At 46.9% G+C, this 25,845-nt stretch overlaps 1 protein-coding gene across 1 annotated transcript in view; it reads right to left on the minus strand.

Moving 5' to 3' along the window:
- DCDC2C (doublecortin domain containing 2C) overlaps positions 1 to 19,757 on the minus strand; it is a 115,255-nt gene extending 95,498 nt beyond the window's left edge. Inside the window, exons 1-3 of the mRNA XM_073336085.2 lie at positions 19,459 to 19,757; positions 16,787 to 16,838; positions 508 to 584 (exon numbers count right to left, since the gene is read on the minus strand). Coding sequence (XP_073192186.1) covers positions 508 to 584; positions 16,787 to 16,838; positions 19,459 to 19,757 — 428 coding nt within the window. The remainder of the gene's footprint in view (positions 1 to 507; positions 585 to 16,786; positions 16,839 to 19,458) is intronic.
- Positions 19,758 to 25,845: the final 6,088 nt, after the last annotated feature.

Below are 25,845 nucleotides of genomic sequence, written 5' to 3' on the forward strand. Positions count from 1 at the left end.
CCCTATGAGAATCTGCTCATTTCTGATCCCTCCATTCATGGCACTTCACTGTTTTAAAAATCTATTTTAGTGATTCTAATACAGATTTTTTTAAATATGACTTTCATCCTAAGTGTCCTTTTACAATATTATCTGTGACACAAAAAAGCTACATCACATAACTCCCTAGAATATGTAATTTTTTTTCCAAAAAATAGTTTGCTGCAAAAAAAAAAAAAAAATCAATATAATTATAAGGAATGTGGTGCCCTCTTTCTCGCCCCTCCCTCCATCCCTCCACAATGATAGAGGGAGCCAAATTCTGCTCTGGCTCACACACGATACAAATTACATTTAAATTAATAGGAGCTAAACAGTGTGTAAATCAAGACTGAATTTGGCCCTTCCAAATTACGTTTGTTGTACCTGGGCTTCATTATAAACATAATCTTTCCACTGAACTAGACATTTGGAGTTTTGCAGAATATTTAAAACCAAATCTAGAGTTTTGATTCACAACATACTTACTTGATATTACGTGGCTTATTATAGATCAGTTGCCACCTGGAAGGCACACGTATTTTACTATGAACTACTGGTTTAATCTGCAAGAAAAATAAAACACACATTATGCGGGATGTTTAAAACATTTTAATCTTAAAAGTGCTGCTCAGTTATATACATGGCAGACCCAGGTTCAAATGTTATAGAGTCATAGAGCCATAGAGTTTAAGGCCAGAAGAGACCACCAGATCATCTAGTCTGCCCTCCTGTATCTCAAAGGCTACAACACCACTAAACCCAACAACCAAAATTAGACCACAGTATTATAGACTATAGGAGACTACACTATTATGTCCACAGGCAGTGAACATGAGGGACCAATGTGCACCAGTGATCAAGGCCTCCACAATGGCAGGGAAATGATTAAGTGAGATATACCCAGCCCACACCTACATACTGCAGAGGAAGGTGAAGAAAATCCCAAGATCATGGCCAATCTGACCTGGGGGAAGATTCTGTCCAGATCCAACATATGGCAAGCAGTTAGACCCTAAGTATATGAGCAAGAACCAGCCAGCAAAGCAACTGAGAGAAAGAATTATTGGTGCCAACTCAGAGCCATGCCCTCCTCCCCTTCCGAGTCTCATCTCCAGTTTCCCGATATCACCACTAGCACCGCGCCTTATGGGGATGAATGGTTATGAAAATCAATACCCCAGTAAAAGAAAAAAGGTTTTCCCGATCCCAAAGGGCCAAGCCCCAGACCCAGGTCAATATACCAGTCAGATCTTACCCACAAATCACGCTGTTGCAAATCCTTTAGAATCTAAAATCTAAAGGTTTATTCATAAAAAGAAAGAAATATAGATGAGAGTTAAAATTGGTCAAAGTAATCAATTACATACAGCAATTGCAAAGTTCTTGGTTCAGGCTTGTAGCAGTGATGGAATAAACTGCAGGCTCAAATCTGTCTCTGGAGTACATCCACAGCACAGCAGCAAGATGGAGTTTGGAGTCACATGGGCAAATCACATGTCCATGCATGACTCAGTTCTTTACAGGTAGAGCAACCATTGCTCACATGCTACCTTGAACGTTCCCAGGAAGATTCCTCATATGTGGATTGGAGTCTCCCAAGGTCCATTCTCAGTTAAGTGTTTGGAGTCTCCCAAGGTCCATTGTCAGTTAAGTGTTTCTTGATTGGGCACTTAATCTAAAGAGTCCCTTCTCAATAAGCTGGCCAACTGCTTCACTAGTGCTACTTAGAATCGAACACATTGAGATACAAGTACATAGCCAATATTCATAACTTCAAATACAAAAATAATAGACACATACAGACAGCATAATCATGACCAGCAAATTACAACCTTTTCATAGACACCTTATTTGACCTTCTTTATACAAGATTTGGTGCAACTATAGGACCTTGGTTGCAACAATGATCTATATGGTCACAGTTCATGTCAATAATGTCTCAACATTCCCTTTACCATTTATTTCCATTAATTTAATTATCATTTACTTCTCAATTTGTATACTACTGAGGTCAGACTAACAGGTCTGTAATTGCCTGGATCACATTTTTTCCCCTTTCTTAAATACAGGTATGATGTTAGCTATATGGTTCTACCCCTAAATAGATAGATTTATTAAAAATCCTTGCTACAAGACCAGCAATCTTATGTGCTAGTTCTTTCAGTATTCTGGGATGGAAATTATCCAATCCCCCTGACTGGAGTACATCAAGCTCTTTAAGATTTTCTTCCACCTGAAATTTCCATTTCTAGACACTAACTTCCCTCAGCCATACTGCCTTCACGCACATGTTCCATATTATCATCCTCCCTGAAAACTGAGGCAAAGTATTCATTTCATTTTTGGGCCATACTTAGATTATACTTTAGCTCCGTCCCATCCAATGGTCAGATTCTGAAGAGCATCATTTTGGAGAAACTGTCGGAGGCTCGAAGAGCCCCAAGTTTTTCATTGCTTTACCTCTCCCATCCTCAAGGCTTAGTGTCACCGCCATCCCGCATCCTTCCGGGAGAGGATTCTGTTCAGAGACTGCTGACACAGTTTGATCAACCAGAGGGATCACTGTCAAGTGGCATAATAAACTCCTTTCCCTGAGACACTCAGCAGCCTTTCCAAGAAGTGAGAAACTGGGACTAAGACTCAAACAGGGTCTCACACAACAGTTCAGAATATAGTAATCACAGCAGAACACAGATACTAAGCTGTCCTGATTTTTCAAAAAGCACCCCCACACAAGTACTTAAAAAAAAAAAAGAGACCATCATGTAAGTATTTGCATATTGACTCCCAACTGCTTGAATTTGAATTCTAGAGCCAGTTTGGGATCCTAAGAACATGTAACAGCAAACTAAGGAGACAGAAGGAGTAACACTAACAGGGCACCCAGTAATACATACTCAGATCATAAAACTGCAAGTGCATCAAACCCCTTGAAAGCTACCCACATGAACAATGGCTGGAAACAAAGTGCTAAAAGTCACAAAGAAAACATTAAGAGAGATACATGAGGATTAGCACACAAACACATTAACCGAGATACCAGTGGCCAAATTCTGCATTAATTTATAATTAAGGATGCGAGTCTGTCACGGAGGTCACGGATGCCATGAATTTCCTGGATCTCTGTGACTTCCACAGGTGCAGCGGCCGGTGCAGCTGACCCCAGGGTCACCCCAGCAGCTGGCCCCGGAGCTAGCTACTGAGACGGCCCCAGGGCCAGCTGCACCAACCGCTGTTGGGGCAGCTCTGGGTCCACCACTGTTGGAGCAGCCCTGGGGTCAGCCACACCGGCCACTGCTGGAGCGGCTTGAGGCCAGCTGCTCAGGCAGTCCTGGGGCCAGCTGCACCAGCTGCTGCTCAAGTGGCCCAATCCGGCTGGCCCCAGGGGCCATGGAGCAGCAGCGGTCCTAGGGTGGCCCAGGAGCAGCGGTCCCGGAGCAGCAGCAGTCCCAGAGCGGACCCAAAGTAGTGGTCCCCGGGATCCTCGGAGCAGTGGGTGGCCGAGGGGCAGTCAGCTTCCGCCGCTGGAGCAAGGGCTGGCCATCAGGCCTATTTATAGTAAAAGTCATGGACGGGTCACAGGCCATGAATTTTTGTTTATTGCCTATGACCTGTCCATGATTTTTATTAAAAATACCCATGACTAAATCTTAGCCTTATTTATAACCTACGCAATCCCAATGCAATTAATTACTTTGCAGGGGCTATAAACCATTGCAGAAGTTGGCTCTTCTCTTCCAAAGGTTAGTGAAAAGACAAAAAAGACAAAAACTGATTCAATATGCAGACCATAACAGTATATTTACTTATGCTTTGAGGATTGCCTATGTGGGTGTGTATTTACTAATATCACTGAGCAATAAAACTATGGAACGATCTTCTGTATGACTGTGTCAAAATATGTGTCATAAATATAAGGGGAAGGGTAAACCCCTTTGAAATCCCTCCTGGCCAGAGGAAAAACTCCTCTCACCTGTAAAGGGTTAAGAAACTAAAGGTAACCTCGCTGGCACCTGACCAAAATGACCAATGAGGAGACAAGATACTTTCAAAAGCTAGGAGGAGGGAGAGAAACAAAGGGTCTGGTCTGTCTGTCTATATGCTGTTTTTCTGCCGGGGATAGACCAGGAATGGAGTCTTAGAACTTTTAGTAAGTAATCTAGCTAGGTACGTGTTAGATTATGATTTCTTTAAATGGCTGAGAAAAGAACTGTGCTGAATAGAATAACTATTTCTGTCTGTGTATCTTTTTTGTAACTTAAGTTTTTGCCTAGAGGGATTCTCTATGTTTTGAATCTAATTACCCTGTAAGGTATCTACCATCCTGATTTTACAGAGGTGATTTCTTTACTTCTATTTACTTCTATTTCTATTAAAAGTCTTCTTGTAAGAAAACTGAATGCTTTTTCATTGTTCTCAGATCCAAGGGTTTGGGTCTGTGGTCACCTATGCAAATTGGTGCGGCTTTTTATCCAACATTTCCCAGGAAAGGGGGGGGTGCAAGTGTTGGGAGGATTGTTCATTGTTCTTAAGATCCAAGGGTCTGGGTCTGTAGTCACCTAGGCAAATTGGTGAGGCTTTTTACCAAACCTTGTCCAGGAAGTGGGGTGCAAGGTTTTGGGAAGTATTTTGGGGGGAAAGACGTTTCCAAACAGCTCTTCCCCAGTAACCAGTATTTGTTTGGTGGTGGTAGCGGCCAATCCAAGGTCAAAGGGTGGAATACTTTGTACCTTGGGGAAGTTTTGACCTAAGCTGGTAAAGATAAGCTTAGGAGGTTTTTCATGCAGGTCCCCACATTTGTACCCTAGCGTTCAGAGTGGGGAAGGAACCTTGACAATATGAAAACAGACTTCCAGTCAATGTTCTCGGTTAACTGTTTTATAACACATCAGGAACCACCTGTGACCACTCCTCATCTATTAACATTTAATTTAGTGCAGTAGGATTCACAAGTGTGCCCTTTCCCCTTAAGATATTGCCAATAATGGACTGTACTCAATTTTGAAGTTTTTCAAGTAAAACACTGAGAAACATCAAGCATGTTTTGTTGCTTGTGTTGTAATAATACACAAACAATAGTCCTCATCTTGCCAACTCTTATTACCAGGTACAGTGTTTACTACCATTACTCCCACTATCCATTTTAAGTACTTTTATGGCACCCATTACCAAAGTATCTTGACACCTTCATAGTCTTTAATGTGTTTATGTTCCCAAAATCCCAGCAAGACAGGGAAGCGCTACTACAGCCATTTTAGAGAAAGACAACTGAGGCCCAGAAATGCTCATCTACACAACAAAGTTATAACCTAAGGTGTGAATTTAAACCAATATAGTTACAACAGAATAACTCCCTAGATGGACACTCGAGTATGAAAGTGCCTTTTTTTCAGTTTAGCTTGTGTCACTTTGGAAGGGGTTTAAGCTCAACCAAAAAACCCACACTCTTATTCTGAGATAAGTATGTCCACCTGGGGATACCACCAGTATAATTGTATCAGTTTAACAACATTGGTATAACGGTTGTGCCAATATTTTAAAAGGATAAGTGAGATGACCCGGATAACTATAGGTCTATCAGCCTGCAGCAATTTCTGGTAAAATAATGGAAAGATTAATAAAGAATTAAAGAAAGGTAATACAATGAATGCCAATCAAGATGGGTTTATAGAAAATAGACCCTGTCAAAGTAATTTGAATTTTTTTCTTTATTACTTTACAAGTTTGGTTGATAAAGGTAATAGTGTTAATGTAATATATTTTGACATCTTTAAGGCATCTCACTTGGTACCACATGACATTTTGATTAAAAAACTAGAACAATACAAAATGAATGCGGCACACACTGAACTCGTTAAAAGCTGGCTAATAGAGAAGTCTCAAAATGTAACTGTAAGCAGGGAATCTTGAAATGGGTATGTTTCTAATGAGGTCCAGCAAGGATCACTTCTTGGCCCTATGCTATTTAACATTTTTATCAATGGCCTGGAAGAGAACATAAAAATCATCATTGATAAAGTTTGCAGATTACATAAAAATTGGGGGAGTGGTAAATAATGAAGAGGACAGGTCACTAATACAGAGAGATCTGGATCATTTGGTAAGATGGGTGCAAGCAAAAAATAAAGTGTTTTTAATATGGCCAAATGTAAAGATATACATCTAGGAACAATGAATGCTGGCCATACTTGCATGATGGGGAACTCTAACCTGGGAAGCAGTGACTCGGAAAAAGACTTGGGGGTCACGCTGGATAATCAGGTGAACATAAAATCCCAGTGCAACACTGTGCCAAAAGGACAAAGGCAATCCTTGAATGCATAAAACAGGGGAATCTTGAGTAGGAGTAGAGAGATTATTTTACATCTGTATATGGCACTAATGTGACCCCTGCTGAAATACTGTGTCCAGTTCTAGTGTCCAATTCAAGAAAGATGTTGACAAATTGGAGAGGGTACAGAGAAGAGCCACAAAAATGATTAAAGGATTAGAAAACATGCCTTATAGTGATAAACTCAAGCTATTTAGCTTAAACAAAGAAAAGGTCAAGGTGTGACTTGATTACACTCTTCAAGTACCTACATGAGGAACAAATATTTGATAATACGCTCTTCAATCTAGCAGACAAAGTTATAACACAATCCAATTTACACTCTTCAAGTACCTACATGAGGAACAAATATTTGATAACACGCTCTTCAATCTAGCAGACAAAGTTATAACACAATCCAATGACTAGAAGTTGAAGCTAGACAAATTCAGACTGGAAATAAGGTGTAAAATTTTATTAGTTAAGGTAATGCCATTGGAACAATTTACTAAGAGTTATGGTGGATTCTCCATCCTGGGCAATTTTTAAATCAAGACTGGATGTTTTTTCTAAAAGATATGCTCCAGGAATTATTTTGGGGAAGTGCTATGGCCGGTGTTAAGGAGCTGTCCAGAGTATTTTGGGGTGACCGACTGCGATAGGGTTGGTGAGGTCTGAAGGCATGGAATAATAAACAGTGCTTAATAAAATGATGTAGTACACATAAATATGGATTTATATACTAGTTTTATTTATGTACGGTCATTTGAGTTATTTTATTCACATAAATATAATAAAATGGTTTTAATGGATAAAATGAAACAAATAATTCCCAAAAACTAAAATGAAAAATTATAAAACAATGTCATGGGGCTCAACTTATAACACTGAGTCCAACAATCACTTCTGGGTTAGCCATTACCTTAAGGGCAAAGCCCTAAACCAGAAATCATGAAGGAATCACTCCTGCAAACACAATGGGACTACTCACATGAGTAAGGACCACTCATGCAAAGGTTTTGTGGACTAGGCCTGTAAGAGATTGGGGCCTGTCTTATAGTACCCTCTTCCAGCTGGACCCTGGCTTGCTCTTGCTGACCCAGTGCCTTCCCTGGGTGAACTCTGCCGGAACTGTCTCGTCGAGTCCAGGGAAAGTAGTTTTCAGCATGATCAGTTGTTGTGGTTTCTTTTTCCTTTTATTTCAAGTCTCCTCAACAAACAAGATCAAAACTTCCCCAAGTCTGTCCCTAAGCCACTCTCTGACCTGGGAAGAAGTGGGAGCACTTGGTCACCCAACTGGAATTCCCTGGCTCTATCCCCTTTATTATACTGGCACAGTCCATCATGAGTCATTCCCTGTTGGATGAGCCCAGGTTGCCTGCAGCGGTAACATACCAGAGCCATTCACAGGAGGGCAATGGTGGTTCCTTGAAAGCCTGGGACTTTGGAGCCCCTGTTCTGGGTGTAGGGTCCCATGGGTGGGGTAAAATTTTGGTAGATTCTCGCTGGGTTGGTAGGTTATCATCTCTCGCTGCCTTTCTAAGTGTGGCTAGCTGACTGAGAGTCTGGCCTTCCCACCTGCAGGTAATTCAACCTCCAGAAATCTCTCAGTTGTCTCGACCACCTCTGCCATGGATGCGGGCCAAAACCATCGAACCCAGGCTTGTACCAGCATATGTGTAGGTATTGTTCTAGGCCAGTGTTTCCCAGACTTGGGACGCTGCTTGTGCAGGGAAAGCCCCTGGCGGGCCCAGCCGGTTTGTTTACCTGCCGCATCCGCAGGTTCGGCCGATCGCAGCTCCCAGTGGCCGCAGTTCGCTGCTGCAGGCTAGTGGGGCTGCAGAAAGCATCACGGACCAAGGGACGTACCGGCCGCCACTTCCCGCAGCCCCCATTGGCCTGTAGCAGCGAACCGCGGCCAGTGGGAGCCGGTCGAACCTGTGGAATCGGCAGGTAAACAAACCGCCCTGACCCACCAGAGGCTTTCCCTGAACAAGCGGTGTCCCAGGTTTGGGAAACACTGTTCTAGGCCAATATTGTCAATAAGTTCCACCATAGTCTCGGCCTCTGGGTTTAGTTATTGGGTAATCCCAGAGCCACTGACCTACTGCCCAGGGGCATGCCCCATTAAGGAATGTCTCCAACCAAAATATCTTCCAATAAGCTTCTGTAGAGAGACCAGGGCAGTCCATGATGGCAGCCTTTTGCATTGCATAGGATTGTGCTTCATCCACACTCAGTGACCAATACACTGCTTGGGCCTCACCAGTGAGTTATGGGACCAGTTACGCTGCCCAGGAACTCTTCTCCCAGCCCACTCGAAGGTAGGTCAGGTAGGTCTCTGGGTCATCAGGTGCTGCCCATCTTGGTCAAGGTGAGACTGGGTGAAACTCTGGGGCAGGTCCATCCCTCCATGGCTGTTTCTGTCTCACCACAGCTGCTATGAGATTAAGCAGGCCATATCTACTTGGAACAGTCTGTTCCACTCAAGCTCAGATAGCTGGGCTTCCTGCAAACATTGCTGAGAGGCCAGGAGTACCTTCTGGGACTGGTGGTTCCTTTCATTTTCCACCTGCTCTTGATTCACAATCATCTGGAGTATCTCCTCCACGGCCCTTCTTTATGAAAGGGGTTCAGATCTACAGGTACTATATGTAAGAGATTGGAGCCTGTCTTATAACTCCTTCTTCTGGCTGCACCCCAGCTTGCTCTTTCTGAGCCAGTGAACTCCCTGGTGGAATTCTACCTGGAATCTTCTCACTGCGTCCAGGGAAGGCAATTTCCAGCAGGGTCAGTTTTTGTGGTTTCCTTTTTGCTTTTATTTCAAGTCTCCTCAACAAACAAGATCAAAACTTCCCAAAGTCTGTCCCTCACCCCCTGTAGTTCCTCAGTCCAAAGATCCTGGCTCTTACCTCAGAGCTTTTGATAACAGGATTTCCCCAGTCTCCTTTCTGTCCATTTTTGCTTCCAGGAGCAGTTCTTCCCAGCAGTAGCTCCAGCCTCTAGTAGGTACTGCAGTTCCTCCTTTCCGTTTCCTGCTACTCTTTTTATGAGGATCAGCAAGTTAAGCTGCAGGTCTATTCCTGCAGGTGCAGCAGGAGGGGCTAATCAGCCAGTCAACCCACTGCTGGCCTCTAACCTCAGTCAAATAATAACCCTTATACCTTCACAGGGCCCATAATCTGTATATGGAATTTCAATGAACAACTATTCCTTAGGGAGCTGGAACAGTGGTTTCACTTTCAGAAAACACTATAAACTAGGAGACATTTTGCAAAGCATAATGGGTGACAAACAGAGAATACAGAAAATGTAGCAGTTTAGATTAACTGTTAAAAACTAGGTCAGAAGCACGATTCAGAGAATTCATCAGTTGAATTTGAACTAAGGTGTTTCAGTTCCTACAGGAGTAAGAGCAACTGTTTGTTGTATTTTTATTACTTTTCTCCATGGCACCAAAAAGCAATAATTGACATTATCCTACTCAGTTTCACTACTTCGCCAGCTGCACCATAGCGAGGCACACTATGCCAGAGCTGCACATGAATGATCCTACTCTGCCACTGGGAATGCTAGCCTTTCCCTCCCCCTTCCTCCTCTTCCCTGACAGTAGCATATGTTCAGTACTGAGGACCTAGCAGAAGTAAAAATCAAAACCAAAGTAGAATTGCATCAGTTCTACCTTACCACGCTCACTAGTGCTGCTGGCAAAGTACCAAAAGCAGGAGTGGCACAGACAGTTTTTCCAGTCAAGGATCCTGGGCTTAGGTATGAAAGCGACTGGCAACACAGAAAAGCCTCTGATGATATATAAGGGTATGATTCTGTCACAGAGATCACAGATTCTGTGACTTTCCGGGACTTCTTCCACAGTGGCAGGGCTGGAGCAACTGTCAGCCCCAGGGCCACTGAAACAGCAGCCCCAGGGCTAAAGCAGCACCCGGGACTGGGTCAGCCTTCCTGGGGCTGAAGCAGCAGCAGAGCGGCAGAGGGGCTACAGCAGCTGGTCAGCAGCCAGGCCCGACCTGCCTGAGCAGCAGTCTCCAGGGCGGCCGGAGCAGCAGTCAGCCCTGGGGCTGCCGGAGCAGCTGGCGAGCAGGCTGACCTTTGTAGCAGCAATCCCCTGGCCACTGGAGAAACAGCCCAGGGCTGAAGTAGCGGCTGGGGTTGGGTCAGCCCCCCTAGGGCTGCAGGAGCAGCAGCGGGTGTGGAGCAGCTGCCGGAGGTCAGCTTCCCAGCTGTGCTCAACTGTTATTCTCCCCAAGGGTATTTTTAGTAAAAGTCAGGGACTGGTCATGGGCTTCCATAAATTTTTGGTTATCGCCCACAACCTGTCCCTGACTTTTACTAAAAATACCTGTGATGGATTCTTAACCTTAATGATAAACATGTATAGCACAGATTCTCCCAGAGGACTTTTAACAAACAATATTAAAGGGATGCAGTGGCCATGTGTAAGAAACCACAAATTTCTTGTTATCATGTGTCATATTTAGCCTTCCCTTCCCCCCTCTCCTTCCGCCTCAATGAGTGCCATTACAGCCCAAGGTAGAGCACATGTTAACTACTTGTGCAGTGATTTTTTTCCACTTTTTAATCCCCTCCTGTTCAAGGTACCAACCTCCAAGTACTGTTTGAACCCTGAGGCTTCAGGAGAGACAACTACCACTTCAAACAAACAAACCAACCAACCTACAGAACCAACTACATAAGCTAGCAGCAGGGGAAGCCTCTTATCCCAGAGTTGAAAGGATGGGTTGCTGGGGCAATATGCAGCCTAGCTCTCCTGCTTTCCCACCTCATGAGTCTCCTTGCCCATGTGGTACCCACAGGACAGGGTGATGGGGGCAGAGATAGCTCAGTGGTTTGACCATTAGCCCGCTAAACCCACGGTTGTGAGCTCAATCCTTGAGGGGGCCATTTAGGGATCTGGGCCAAAAATTGGGGATTGGTTCTGCTTTGAGCAGGGGGTTGGACTAGATGACCTCCTGAGGTCCTTTCAACCCTGAAATTCTGTGGGCTGTTGGGGCCATGTGCTGGGTCCGGGAGTGTCATGAAGGGAACCCAAACTGGCTTTTTTCTCCAACCCTCTACATACAACATAGTACTGGTAAGTGTTAACAATTCTCAAAGAAAAGGTTGCAAGAATCCTTTATAATTCAAAATGTTGGGCAAACTTTATATCAGCTCCTCCTGTAAGTATTTGTTGAGCGCAAACAGTGGGCTCAGTACTACATAAAATGAAAAAGAAAGATGTAATCCCCGTCATCCAAAAAGTCTTACAATCTAAATCGAAACCTACATGCAAATTTAACAGCCCCAGTGAAGTACTGGGCTCCCTCACTTACACACCAAGTGACAAAACTGGGCTCTGCGTGATGTAGACCTTGCTAGGCTCGTGCAGGTTCTGATTCTGAGCTACGCAGCATGTTGAGGAGTTTAGAACATTAGGATGATCTGGAATGCTGTTGCGAAGGTGATGAAGGGACTGAAGAGGTGAAGAGAGACTTAAAATACACCAGACCAATTAATTTGTCTGTGGATTGGACTTTTGAAATTTTTAGCCAAAGTCGAGGTAAGTACACTTTCTAAAGCTAGAGATGTCCCGGCATTTCTTTGCATGTGACCAGAAGTTACGTGTACCTTGAAAAAACTCTGTGACAATGGTCTTGATCTTGCCACTTTCTCCTTTGAGTATTCCTTTCTCACCATGTTTCGAATGGCATCCAAGGATTAAGAGAAATTTCCTAGAAGACTCTAAAGACTCCAAGCACTGGCAAATTAATCACAGATCCCCTGGATCTCTGCATCTGTATCCTGGCTGTCAGGGATCCATGGCCCAAAAGAAATTAGCCACAGATCCAACTGTGGCAACTATTTTTGGAGAAGAGAGGGCTAAGAGGTCCAGGAGGTGGGGATTCATGTGTCCGTTTGAGTTAACACCACTTGCCCTATTGTGTCTGAATTTAGCATGCTACCACGCTATGCACTGCGTGCAATACCAGAGCCCATAATGCAAAATACAGTAGCATGAAAAATTCAAAATACAGGAAACAGGTCTGCATGTGTTTGCAAAATGAGTACTAAGCCTACTTGGCCCACCAGACGATGAAGACATGAAATGGCAGCGGTTGTATTTCCAACTCCCCTTTTTAAAGGAGTAATAAATAAATAGTGGGTAGAGACTAAGGATTTGTCACGTAGAAGTTTACAGATTTGAAATCGAAATCACCCTTTAATAGTTTTGCATAATCTCTCCTTTAATTTTTCTAGTCTTCAATTCTCATTTCTGTCTCACTTCCATGGAAGGTGCAAAGTAAAGAAAACATAACATAAGAACACAGAAATGGCCATACTGGCTCAGACCAAAGGTCCATCTAGCCCAGTATCTGGTCTTCCGACAGTGGCCAATGCCAGGTGCCCCAGAGGGAATGAACAGAACAGGTAATCATCAAATGATCCATTCCTTGTCACCAATTTCCAGCTTCTGGCAAACAGAGTCTAGGGACACAATCCTTTCCCGTCCTGGTAATAGCCATTGATGGACCTATCCTCCAAGAATTTATCTAGTTCTTTTTTTAAACTTGTTACATTTTTGACCTTCACAACATCCTCTGGCAAGGAGTTCCACAGGTTGGCTGTGCTTCATGTGAAAAAATACTTCCTTTTGTTTGTTTTAAACCTGCTGCCTATTAATTTCATTTGGTGACCCTACTTCTTGTGTAATGAGAAGGAGTAAATAACACTTCCTTATTTAATTTCTCCACACCAGTCATGTTGACTCTTCCCCAACAAATTATGTTCATCTAGGTGTCTGACAATTTTGTTCTTTACTATAGTTTCAATCAGGTTGCCTAGTACTGAAGACTGGCTTACTGGCCTGTAATTGCCAGGGTCACCTCCGGAGCCCTTTTTAAAAATTGGCATCACATTAGCTATCCTCCAGTCATCTGGTACAGAAGCTGATTTAAATGATAGGTTACAGACTAGAGTTAGTAGTTCTGTAATTTCACATTTGAATTCCTTCAGAACTCTTGGGTGAATACCATCTGGTCCTGGTGACTTATTACTGTTTAGTTTAGCAAGTTTGTTCCAAAAACCTCCTCTAATGACACCTCAATCTGGGACATTTCCTCAGATTTGTCACCTAAAAAGAACGGTTCAGGTTTGGGAATCTCCCTCACATTCTCAGCTGTGAAGACCGATGCAAAGAATTCATTCCGTTTCTCCGCAATGGCCTTATCATCCTTGAGTGCTCCTTTAGCATTTCTATCGTCCACTGGCCCCACTGGTTGTTTAGCAGGCTTCCTGCTTCTGATGTACTTAAAAAAATTTTGCTATTACTTTTTGAGTCTTTGGCTAGCTGTTCTTCAAATTCTATTTTGGCCTTCCTAATTATATTTTTACACTTCATTTACCAGAGTTTATGTTTCTTTCTATTTTCCTCATTAGGATTTAACTTCCACTTTTTAAAGGATGCCTTTTTGCCTCACACTGCTTCTCTTACTTTGTTGTTTAGCTATGGGGGCTCTTTTTTGGTTCTCTTACTATGTTTTTTAATTTGGGTTATATATTTATGTTGAACAGCCTCTATTGTGGTGTCTTTAAAAAGTTTCCATGCAGCTTGCAGAGATTTTATTTTTGGTGCTGTACCTTTTAATTTCTGTTTAACTAACCTCCTCATTTTTGTGTAGTTTCCCTTTCTGAAATTAAATGCTACAGTGTTGAGCCACTATGGTGTTTTTCCCTGCCGGGACTAGCTGCTCCAAGAAGCAGTCATTTAAGGTGTAGAGAAACTTTATCTCTGCATCCTGTCCTGAGGTCAATATAATTGAAATCCCCCATTATTATTGAGTTTTTAATTTTAATAGCCTCTCTAATCTCCCTGAGCATTTCACAGCCACTATCACCATCCTGGTCAGGTGGTCTGTAATATATCCCGACTGCTATATTCTTATTATTCGAGCATGAAATTACTATCCATAGAGATTCTATGATACAGTTTGGTTCATTTAAGATTTTTACTTCATTTGATTCTATGCTTTCTTTCACATATAGTGCCACTCCCCCACCAGCACAACCTGTTCTGTCCTTCAGATATATTTTGTACCTTGGTATTACTGTGTCCCATTGATTATCCTCATTCCACCAAGTTTCTGTGATGCCGGTTATATCAATATCCTCATTTAATACGAGGCACTCTACTTCACCCATCTTATTATTTAGACTTCTAGCATTGGTATATAAGCACTTTAAAAACCTTTCACTTTTTAGCTGTCTCACATTACATGATGTAACTGAATGAGACTTTTTTTCATTTGACTGTTTCTCATCAGATCCTACCTGTATTTTATCATCTTCTCTTCTCTTTACTAGGATGTAGAGAATCTCCATTAGTAGATCCTCCCCTAAGGGATGTCTCTGTCCGAACCACATGCTTTTCCTCACCTGTCGGCTTTCCCCCAGCCCTTAGTTTAAAAACTGCTCTACGACCTTTTTAATTTTATGTGCCAACAATCTGGTTCCATTTTGGTTTACGTGGAGTCCATCCTTCCTGTATAGGCTCCCCCTTTCCCAAACGTTTCCCCAGTTCCTAATAAATCTAAAACCCTCTTCCCTACACTATCATCTCATCCACGCATTGAGACCCTGCAGTTCTGCCTTTCTAACTGGCCCTGCACATGGAACTGGAAGCATTTCAGAGAACGTTACCATGGAGGTCCTGGACTTCAATCTCTTATTTGGCCTCCAGGATTTTTCTCCTATCCTTCCCTATGTCAATGGTACCTACATGTACCACAACCACCGGTTCCTCCCCAGCACTACACGTAAGTCTATCTAGACGTCTCGAGAGATCCACAACCTTTGCACCAGGCAGGCAAGTCACGATGCGGTTCTCCCGGTCATCGCAAACTCAGCTATGTTTCTAATGATCGAATCGTCCATTACTAATACCTGTCTCTTCCTAATAACTGGAGTTCCCTCCCCCGGAGAGGTACCCTCAGTGCAAGAGGATACCACAACATCATCTGGAAGGAGGGTCCCAACTATGGAATCGTTTCCCTCTGCTTCAGTTGGACGTTCTCTTTCCCTGAGACTTTCAATCTCCTCAACAGCACAGAAGCTGTCATACCAAGAGTGGGACCGTTCTACTGTGTCCCGAAAAGTCTCATCTATGTACCTCTCTGTCTTCCTTAGCTCCTCCAGCTCAGCCACCCTGGTCTCCAAAGCCCGTACACGGTCTCTGAGTGCCAGGAGCTCCTTGCACTGAATGCACACATAGGCCACTTGCCCATAGGGTAGGTAATCATACATGCTGCATTGGGTGCAATAAACTGGGTAGCCCCCACTCTGTTGCTGGACTTCTGCCTTCATTCTCTTTTTATTCCTGAAGCTCGTTCCTTTGTTGTTGTTTTGTTTTTATCAGGGGGTGTTTTTTGGCTTAAGTTTAAAGACGTTTAAGAAATGTTAAGTGTATCTAGCCCTCTCTCATGCTCCCCCTGTAAACTCCTTTGCAAAACTGCCCTATTAGTCACTTCTGTTTGCTAGCTCTTCTGGTCACTAGGAGCAGGCTTTTTGAAGCCGTGGTCTTCCAGAGTAGCCTTCAAACCTTCCAAGCCTTCCTGAGTAGCCCTGGTCTTCCTGAGTAACCATATCCATGTTAAATAAAAATGTAATATGGATATGGGTTAAGCCTTTTTATTTTCATCTTTGGATGCAAATCCTTAACCCTATGTTTATGGGTTATTTTTGTAACAGAAATTAATATCCCTTAAATTCTAGCTATAGATTGCTTACATTATTTATAAAGCACTGTTATCAATCAATGTCACCTGAAATTAACACTTTCAAATACTATTAGGTGCACAGCCTATAAAAAAAGAGAAGGTGCAATAATTACTGTCTGTTTGGTAAAAATTCATAAAATTTGTTCTTTGAGGCAGTCTACAGGTAATGGAGAACATAGCGATAGAGACAAGAAAAGCCATGACAAACTGCAAGTGTGATGTGTATCTCAAAGGTAAGTGCACGAATCTAAAATTTGGGACAATTAATTTCAGGCACGTCTTGTTCTTCATGAGCATCATGACTGTACATTATCTTTTCCGATAAAATTGCAAATGAAATCTTTAACTACTTATTTATTTAGGAAGTTTTAATAGGTTTACAAATCCTTACCATGTAAATATTGGATATAAAACAATAATCATTACAATAGTGAACCTTTGTTTAGAGAAACACATATATAAACTGTATGGTATTAAGAGTTGGAGAAATTGTGGCAAGAGAGATTTCAAGGATATGTCCAGTGATTAGAAAGTATTGGAGTGCAATCTTTTTTTATTTTTTTTGTGCTTCAAAATTTTCCTTATGAAAGAAACAAAGATACTGCCAATTAATAACCTAAGTCCTGACAATATGTTAAAAGGGTAGTGTTAAGAGTTATATACTTACCACCACTACCTTCCGTCGTCTTTGTGGTTTTTTTATGCTTATATGAATATAACTGCAGAAGGGGGAGAAAAAGGAAAATTAGACAAAATATATTCATCTGTTTCAATAGAGTAGTAATTTCATAAAACATTTAACCAAGTTGTGACACCCTTAATTAGTGACAAAATATTGCAGGTTTTAGTCAGTTTTGGTATATTTTATAAATTGGGAGGATGGGCTTGTGGTTTAGGCACTGGACTGGGATTCAGTATATTTAAATTTATTCCATGGCTCTCCAACAGACTTGTTGGCAAGTCATTTAACCTCTGGACCTTCGCTCCCCATCTGTAAAGAGGAAATAATACTCCCGTCTTTTCAGACTTTGTCTGTCTTGTCCATTTATTTTAGAGTGTAAATTCTAAGGGGCAGGGACTGTGTGTGTATACAGTGCACAGCACAATGGAGCTTCAATCTCATTTGGGGTCTCTGGATGCTTTTTATTTTTTAAGATGCTGATATTGTAAGTTCAAAAGAACACTGCTGAGTTATTGAGTATCCTGCAAAGATCCTCTCCATGATCTTGAGTCGGAGTTGAGAATGCACAACACCTCTCCAGAAGATTCTTCAGCAGCTTGTATGATTGGGTCCTAAATTTGAACTACTCTATTTTAAAACTGTTATAAAATCCCATATGGATTCCAAATATGATGTTCTTTATTTGTTTTGTGGTATTTTGTTTTGATTTGTTTTGTGTTATTACGTCATCTTCTCCAATGCCAAGTTTTGTTCAAAAAGCAGCTGTTATTTAGAATAAACAAAAATGTTTATGGGCCCACTAATGGCACTATAACAGCAGTTATCTTACACTCTTGCCAGAAGTGTGTCAACATCAGATCTTTGGACTTGATAAGAAACTATATAAATTGATTTCCGTTAAAAACTACTATGTGAATTTCAGTTTCACATTCAAAATGCAGGGAAAAAATAATCAGTAGTGCTCAGTTATGTCCCTTTCAGTTACTTGCTGTTGGAACAACAAACAATAACGCAATTTTGTTCATGCACAAACACCCAGGCAAATATGGGTATTCATACAAACTGCACCTATTCTCTGTGAGTTTCTGCAAACAAAAACATGCTCACAGATGTTTTTTTAAAAAGCACAATCAAGACTATAAACACGTCTGATCAAACAGTAATTCAGAATTCAAATAAATGTTCTTGAGCACTTCTTCTACAGCATTTAACCAGCCCAAATCTTCTCAGGAATAATTTCCAGTTTCCCCAACCAGCAGCAGCAACCACAGCTGGTGCATGAAATTTGTGCTGCCTACAGTTTTTCAGTGAAGCTGACTGGAATCTTGTTAATTTCCCTCTGTTCTTCCTTTGCAAAACTAGGAGACACAGCAGAGGCAGTGGAGTTGTTTGAACATCTGGAATCACAACTCCATCATTTCCATTCAAGCTCAATATAGAGCATAACATTTTAGAAGCTATACTATCTGCAAGATGGCCCTTCCTATTGTAATTTACCAGCTGCTGTCAGTACCACTGCCCTCATTGGGGTAGACTCCAAACTTTGTCCTTATACTAATACTGGAGATTCTCTTTAAACCGAATTGATCTTTAACCCATTAACTCATGTTAAACCTACAAATTGCCTTGTCTTCACTAGGATTTTACCACTTATTAAAAAACACACCTTTGTTCCTGGTGAAGAGAAGGCCTAAGTGTTGGTACCACCTGTTTTGAAACTGTCTTCGCTAGAAGGGACACTTTACAGGTGGGTAAAGAAATGGGTAATTATATGAATTAATCATAACAAGTTCACATTTTAAAAAGGCAAATTGCTTTTTGCATTTTTATCAGCTTGGACAACTAAAACTCAGTGTTGCCAGTTTCACATTTATTCATAGATACTAAGGTCAGAAGGGACCATTATGATCATCTAGTCTGACCTCCTGCACAACGCAGGCACAGAATTTCACCCACCCACCCTTGCGAAAAACCTCTCACCTATGTCCGAGCTATTGAAGTCCTCAAATCGTGGTTTAAAGACTTCAAGGAGCAGAGAATCCTCCAGCAAGTGACCCGTGCCCCATGCTACAGAGGAAGGCGAAAAACCTCCAGGGCCTCTTCCAATCTGCCCTGGAGGAAAATTCCTTTCTGACCCCAAATATGGCGATCAGCTAAACCCTGAGCATATGGGCAAGATTCACCAGCCAGATACCACAGTCAGTTTCAGGTTCTCAGTGCAGCCACATTTTTATTGCAAACCCTGCAGAGAAATGTAGAGTTGTTTAAAGCCAACTATTTCCATTAGCTATTTTTTTCCCCATTTTAACTTTTGGAAACACTTCTGTTGGCTTTGGTTTGTCAACGTATTCCAGTGGGTATGGAGGGCAGTGGTGTCGGACTCAGGAAAACAGTATTCCATTCCTCTCTTGGCCACAGATTTACTGTGTAATGGTAGGTAACTCACATCTTTGTGCAATGTTTCAGGCCCTTTCGCCCTTTGTTAGTTTTGTCTAATTAGTTTTGTCAGCTCTTTGGGGCAGGGACTGTCTCCTATTATGCATTTGTATAGCACCTAACGCAATGGACCCCTGATCTTTATTAGGGTTTCTCGGAACTAGGGTAATAATAAAAGATTTGTACAAAATTTAAATGTTGAGCCAGCTTTTCATACTTACTCCAGTTTTTTAAACTTTTCCCGCCCGGCAGCCACGTATTTGCCGCCCTGCTTTAGGTCGGACAGGTTGCGGAGGCGGTGCCCTTCCTGGGGGGTGTACAGGGTCCGCACCCCAAAGGGCACCTCCACCCCTTCGTTCAGCAGGGCGATCAGCGCCTCGAAAGTCTTCACGTAGCGATGGTGGATCACGAACTTCCTGCCCGAAAAGAAGGGGTCCCCGTTGCGGTACACCAGCACCGTGCTGGCCGGGGTCACCCCCGTCAGGCTGTAGCTGGCCCGGGGGCGTGGCGATGGCACCATGGCCCCGGGGAAGGTGGGCTGGGAGGGGCAGGTGAGGCTAACACACACCATAACCCCCCCGCCCCCAGCCAGGGCACGGGTGGGGGGCTATTCACAGCCGCTGTCCGGCCTCCTGAGCTGTACCAGGCACCAGCTGGGGCTGCTCCCCAGGCCTCCTAATTCATAGCGTCCCCAGGCGGCCCGGCCCGGCCCCCACCCCCGGATCGCAGCAGCTGTCCCGAGCCGGCCCCTCTCCCCTCCCGGCACGGGGCTGACGTGACCCGCGGGGATTGTGATCCCCATCCCCGCAGGCAGGGGGCAAGCCGGGCCCCGGGGCACTGACTGGTCTCCCCGGCAACCTGCCGAGCGGGGGCCCGCCACCAGGACAGCGCGGCCGGGGGGTCTGGACGAAAAACCCGCCCTGGTCTCGCCCAGTCTCTCCCTCCTGCCCGCGACTACCGCACCTCCTCCGCGGGCACTCAGATCCCTCCGCGCGGAGTCTGCTCCGCGCCGCATCCCCTTCCGTCCTCCTCCACTTCACCGCCTTCTCCCACCCCATCAGATCCCCTCCCTCCCTCCCCCAGTCACCTCTCCCCGGCCCCCATCAGATCCCCCTCCTTCCTGCCCCCTTAACCCCCTTCTCCCACCCCATCAGATCCCCTTCCTTCCTCCCTCCCCCAGTCACCTCTCCCTGGCCCCCATCAGATCCCCCTCCTTCCTGTCCCCTTAACCCCCTTCTCCCACCCCATCAGATCCCCTTCCTTCCTCCCTCCCCCAGTCACCTCTCCCTGGCCCCCATCAGATCCCCCTCCTTCCTGCCCCCTTAACCCCCTTCTCCCACCCCATCAGATCCCCTTCCTTCCTCCCTCCCCCAGTCACCTTTCCCCGGCCCCCATCAGATCCCCCTCCTTCCTGCCCCCTTAACCCCCTTCTCCCACCCCATCAGATCCCCTTCCTTCCTCCCTCCCCCAGTCACCTCTCCCTGGCCCCCATCAGATCCCCCTCCTTCCTGCCCCCTTAACCCCCTTCTCCCACCCCATCAGATCCCCTTCCTTCCTCCCTCCCCCAGTCACCTTTCCCCGGCCCCCATCAGATCCCCCTCCTTCCTGCCCCCTTAACCCCCTTCTCCCACCCCATCAGATCCCCTTCCTTCCTCCCTCCCCCAGTCACCTCTCCCTGGCCCCCATCAGATCCCCCTCCTTCCTGCCCCCTTAACCCCCTTCTCCCACCCCATCAGATCCCCTTCCTTCCTCCCCCAGTCACCTCTCCCCGGCACCCATCAGATCCCCCTCCTTCCTGCCCCCTTAACCCCTTTCTTCCACCCCATCAGATCCCCTTCCTTCCTCCCTCCCCCAGTCACCTCTCCCCGGTCCCCATCAGATCCCCCTCCTTCCTGCCCCCTTAACCCCCTTCTTCCACCCCATCAGATCCCCTTCCTTCCTCCCTCCCCCAGTCACCTCTCCCCGGCCCCCATCAGATCCCCCTCCTTCCTGCCCCCTTAACCCCCTTCTTCCACCCCATCAGATCCCCTTCCTTCCTCCCTCCCCCAGTCACCTCTCCCCGGCCCCCATCAGATCCCCCTCCTTCCTGCCCCCTTAACCCCCTTCTTCCACCCCATCAGATCCCCTTCCTTCCTCCCTCCCCCAGTCACCTCTCCCTGGCCCCCATCAGATCCCCCTCCTTCCTGCCCCCTTAACGCCCTTCTCCCACCCCATCAGATCCCCTTCCTTCCTCCCTCCCCCAGTCACCTCTCCCCGGCCCCCATCAGATCCCCCTCCTTCCTGCCCCCTTAACCCCCTTCTCCCACCCCATCAGATCCCCTTCCTTCCTCCCTCCCCCAGTCACCTCTCCCTGGCCCCCATCAGATCCCCCTCCTTCCTGCCCCCTTAACCCCCTTCTCCCACCCCATCAGATCCCCTTCCTTCCTCCCTCCCCCAGTCACCTCTCCCTGGCCCCCATCAGATCCCCTTCCTTCCTGCCCCCTTAACCCCCTTCTCCCACCCCATCAGATCCCCTTCCTCCCTCCCTCCCCCAGTCACCTCTCCCTGGCCCCCATCAGATCCCCCTCCTTCCTGCCCCCTTAACCCCCTTCTCCCACCCCATCAGATCCCCTTCCTTCCTCCCCCAGTCACCTCTCCCCGGCACCCATCAGATCCCCCTCCTTCCTGCCCCCTTAACCCCTTTCTTCCACCCCATCAGATCCCCTTCCTTCCTCCCTCCCCCAGTCACCCCTCCCCGGCCCCCATCAGATCCCCCTCCTTCCTGCCCCCTTAACCCCCTTCTTCCACCCCATCAGATCCCCTTCCTTCCTCCCTCCCCCAGTCACCTCTCCCCGGCCCCCATCAGATCCCCCTCCTTCCTGCCCCCTTAACGCCCTTCTCCCACCCCATCAGATCCCCTTCCTTCCTCCCTCCCCCAGTCACCTCTCCACAGCCCCCATCAGATCCCCCTCCTTCCTGCCCCCTTAACCCCCTTCTCCCACCCCATCAGATCCCCTTCCTTCCTCCCTCCCTCCCCCAGTCACCTCTCCCTGGCCCCCATCAGATCCCCCTCCTTCCTGCCCCCTTAACGCCCTTCTCCCACCCCATCAGATCCCCTTCCTTCCTCCCTCCCCCAGTCACCTCTCCCCGGCCCCCATCAGATCCCCCTCCTTCCTGCCCCCTTAACCCCCTTCTCCCACCCCATCAGATCCCCTTCCTTCCTCCCTCCCCCAGTCACCTCTCCCTGGCCCCCATCAGATCCCCCTCCTTCCTGCCCCCTTAACCCCCTTCTCCCACCCCATCAGATCCCCTTCCTTCCTCCCTCCCCCAGTCACCTCTCCCTGGCCCCCATCAGATCCCCTTCCTTCCTGCCCCCTTAACCCCCTTCTCCCACCCCATCAGATCCCCTTCCTCCCTCCCTCCCCCAGTCACCTCTCCCTGGCCCCCATCAGATCCCCCTCCTTCCTGCCCCCTTAACGCCCTTCTCCCACCCCATCAGATCCCCTTCCTTCCTCCCTCCCCCAGTCACCTCTCCCCGGCCCCCATCAGATCCCCTTCCTTCCTGCCCCCTTAACCCCCTTCTCCCACCCCATCAGATCCCCTTCCTCCCTCCCTCCCCCAGTCACCTCTCCCTGGCCCCCATCAGATCCCCCTCCTTCCTGCCCCCTTAACGCCCTTCTCCCACCCCATCAGATCCCCTTCCTTCCTCCCTCCCCCAGTCACCTCTCCCCGGCCCCCATCAGATCCCCTTCTTTCCTGCCCCCTTAACCTCCTTCTCCTACCCCATCAGATCCCCTTCCTTCCTCCCTCCCCCAGTCACCTCTCCCTGGCCCCCATCAGATCCCCCTCCTTCCTGCCCCCTTAACCCCCTTCTTCCACCCCATCAGATCCCCTTCCTTCCTCCCTCCCCCAGTCACCTCTCCCCGGCCCCCATCAGATCCCCCTCCTTCCTGCCCCCTTAACCCCCTTCTTCCACCCCATCAGATCCCCTTCCTTCCTCCCTCCCCCAGTCACCTCTCCCTGGCCCCCATCAGATCCCCCTCCTTCCTGCCCCCTTAACGCCCTTCTCCCACCCCATCAGATCCCCTTCCTTCCTCCCCCAGTCACCTCTCCCCGGCCCCCATCAGATCCCCTTCTTTCCTGCCCCCTTAACCCCCTTCTCCTACCCCATCAGATCCCCTTCCTTCCTTCCTTCCTTCCCCTTTAACTCCCTTCTCCCACCCCACTCAGATCCCCTTCCTTCCTCCCCCAGTCACCTCTCCCCGGCCCCCATCAGATCCCCTTCCTTCCTCCCTCCCCCAGTCACCTCTCCCCAGCCCCCATCAGATCCCCTTCCTTCCTCCCCCAGTCACCTCTCCCCGGCCCCCATCAGATCCCCTTCCTTCCTCCCTCCCCCAGTCACCTCTCCCCGGCCCCCATCAGATCCCCTTCTTTCCTGCCCCCTTAACCCCCTTCTCCTACCCCATCAGATCCCCTTCCTTCCTCCCTCCCCCAGTCACCTCTCCCTGGCCCCCATCAGATCCCCCTCCTTCCTGCCCCCTTAACCCCCTTCTTCCACCCCATCAGATCCCCTTCCTTCCTCCCTCCCCCAGTCACCTCTCCCCGGCCCCCATCAGATCCCCCTCCTTCCTGCCCCCTTAACCCCCTTCTTCCACCCCATCAGATCCCCTTCCTTCCTCCCTCCCCCAGTCACCTCTCCCTGGCCCCCATCAGATCCCCCTCCTTCCTGCCCCCTTAACGCCCTTCTCCCACCCCATCAGATCCCCTTCCTTCCTCCCCCAGTCACCTCTCCCCGGCCCCCATCAGATCCCCTTCTTTCCTGCCCCCTTAACCCCCTTCTCCTACCCCATCAGATCCCCTTCCTTCCTGCTCCTTTAACTCCCTTCTCCCACCCCACTCAGATCCCCTTCCTTCCTCCCCCAGTCACCTCTCCCCGGCCCCCATCAGATCCCCTTCCTTCCTCCCTCCCCCAGTCACCTCTCCCCAGCCCCCATCAGATCCCCTTCCTTCCTCCCCCAGTCACCTCTCCCCGGCCCCCATCAGATCCCCTTCCTTCCTTCCTTCCTGCTCCTTTAACTCCCTTCTCCCACCCCACTCAGATCCCCTTCCTTCCTCCCCCAGTCACCTCTCCCCGGCCCCCATCAGATCCCCTTCCTTCCTCCCTCCCCCAGTCACCTCTCCCCAGCCCCCATCAGATCCCCTTCCTTCCTCCCTTCCCCAGTCACCTCTCCCCGGCCCCCATCAGATCCCCTTCCTTCCTCCCTTCCCCAGTCACTTCTCCCCGGCCCCCATCAGATCCCCTTCCTTCCTGCCCCCTTAACTCCCTTCTCCTACCCCACTCAAATCCCCTTCCTTCCTCCCCCAGTCACCTCTCCCCATCAGATCCCCTTCCTTCCTACTCCCTTAACCCCTTTCTCCCACCCCACCCAGATCCCCTTCCTTCCTCCCCCAGTCACCATCAGATCCCCTTCTTTCCTCCCCACCCGCCATCACTCCACCCCCTTCTCCCACCCCACTCAGATCCCCTTCCTCCCTCCCCAGCCCCAGTCACTTCACCCCATCTCCCACCCACCATCGGATCCCCTTCCTTCCTCCCCACCCGCCATCACTCCACCCCTTTCTCCCACTCCCATCAGATCCCCTTCCTTCCCCCCAACCCCCAGTCACTTCACCCCTTCTCCCACCCCCATCAGATCCCCTTCTTTCTCACCACCCGCCATCACTTCACCCCCTTCTCCCACCCCCATCAGTTCCTCTTCCTTCCTCTTGACCTGCAACCACTTCACCCCCTTTGCAGAAATCCCCTCAGTCTCTCCTCCTTTCTCCCTAGCACAAAATTTCCTCAAACTCTCTTCCTTCCCTTCCTGCTACTTACTATTCTCCCATCATGTCACCTTAAATTCAGGTCTGTCATTGCTCCCTCCCCCTACGTTGTAGCCCTTCCAAAAGCCCAGAGAACTCCCTTTCGCACAAACAAGCTAGTAGAATTTTTGTCAGAGAAAAAAAAAGAGGAGAAACCGGTAGAAGACTCATTTTAAAGTCATTGGTTCCACATTAGAGTAAGGTGGCACAGGGCTGCTTGACAACATTCTGGCAGCTGTCCCCAGCGAGGGAAAAAAGCAATTTTAAAAAAATAGTGCAATCACTTCTGTGGTTCTCCAACTGCAAAAGCTTGATTGCTATTGCTTTAAATAGATCATTTCAGTTTGTGAGTGATTATTTGTTACCAGTTTTAGAATTATTTTCAGGCTCCTTAGGGACTTTGTCATGCTTCTCTTGTGTGAGATTTATTGGTGGGAAATTCTCATGCTGTGACACGGTGAAGGAGTGAACTTTCAGAATATTTGTAGACAGAAATTTGAAATATGGTGTTGAAAAAAATCTCATAATTATGGGGCAGATTTTAAAAACTTCAAAATTTATTGAGTGTTAGAGAGTCTCTCCTTCCAAATGAGATTATATTTACACATTGTAAAGAGAGTGGTCACTTTGGATGGGCTATTACCAGCAGGAGAGTGAGTTTGGAGGGGGGGGGCGGAGGGTGAGAAAACCTGGATTTTTGCTGGAAATGGCCCAACTTGATCATCATACACATTGTAAGGAGAGGTTTCAGAATAACAGCCATGTTA

The sequence above is a fragment of the Lepidochelys kempii genome, chromosome 3 (assembly GCF_965140285.1).
Source record: "Lepidochelys kempii isolate rLepKem1 chromosome 3, rLepKem1.hap1, whole genome shotgun sequence".
Taxonomy (NCBI): Eukaryota; Metazoa; Chordata; order Testudines; family Cheloniidae; genus Lepidochelys; species Lepidochelys kempii.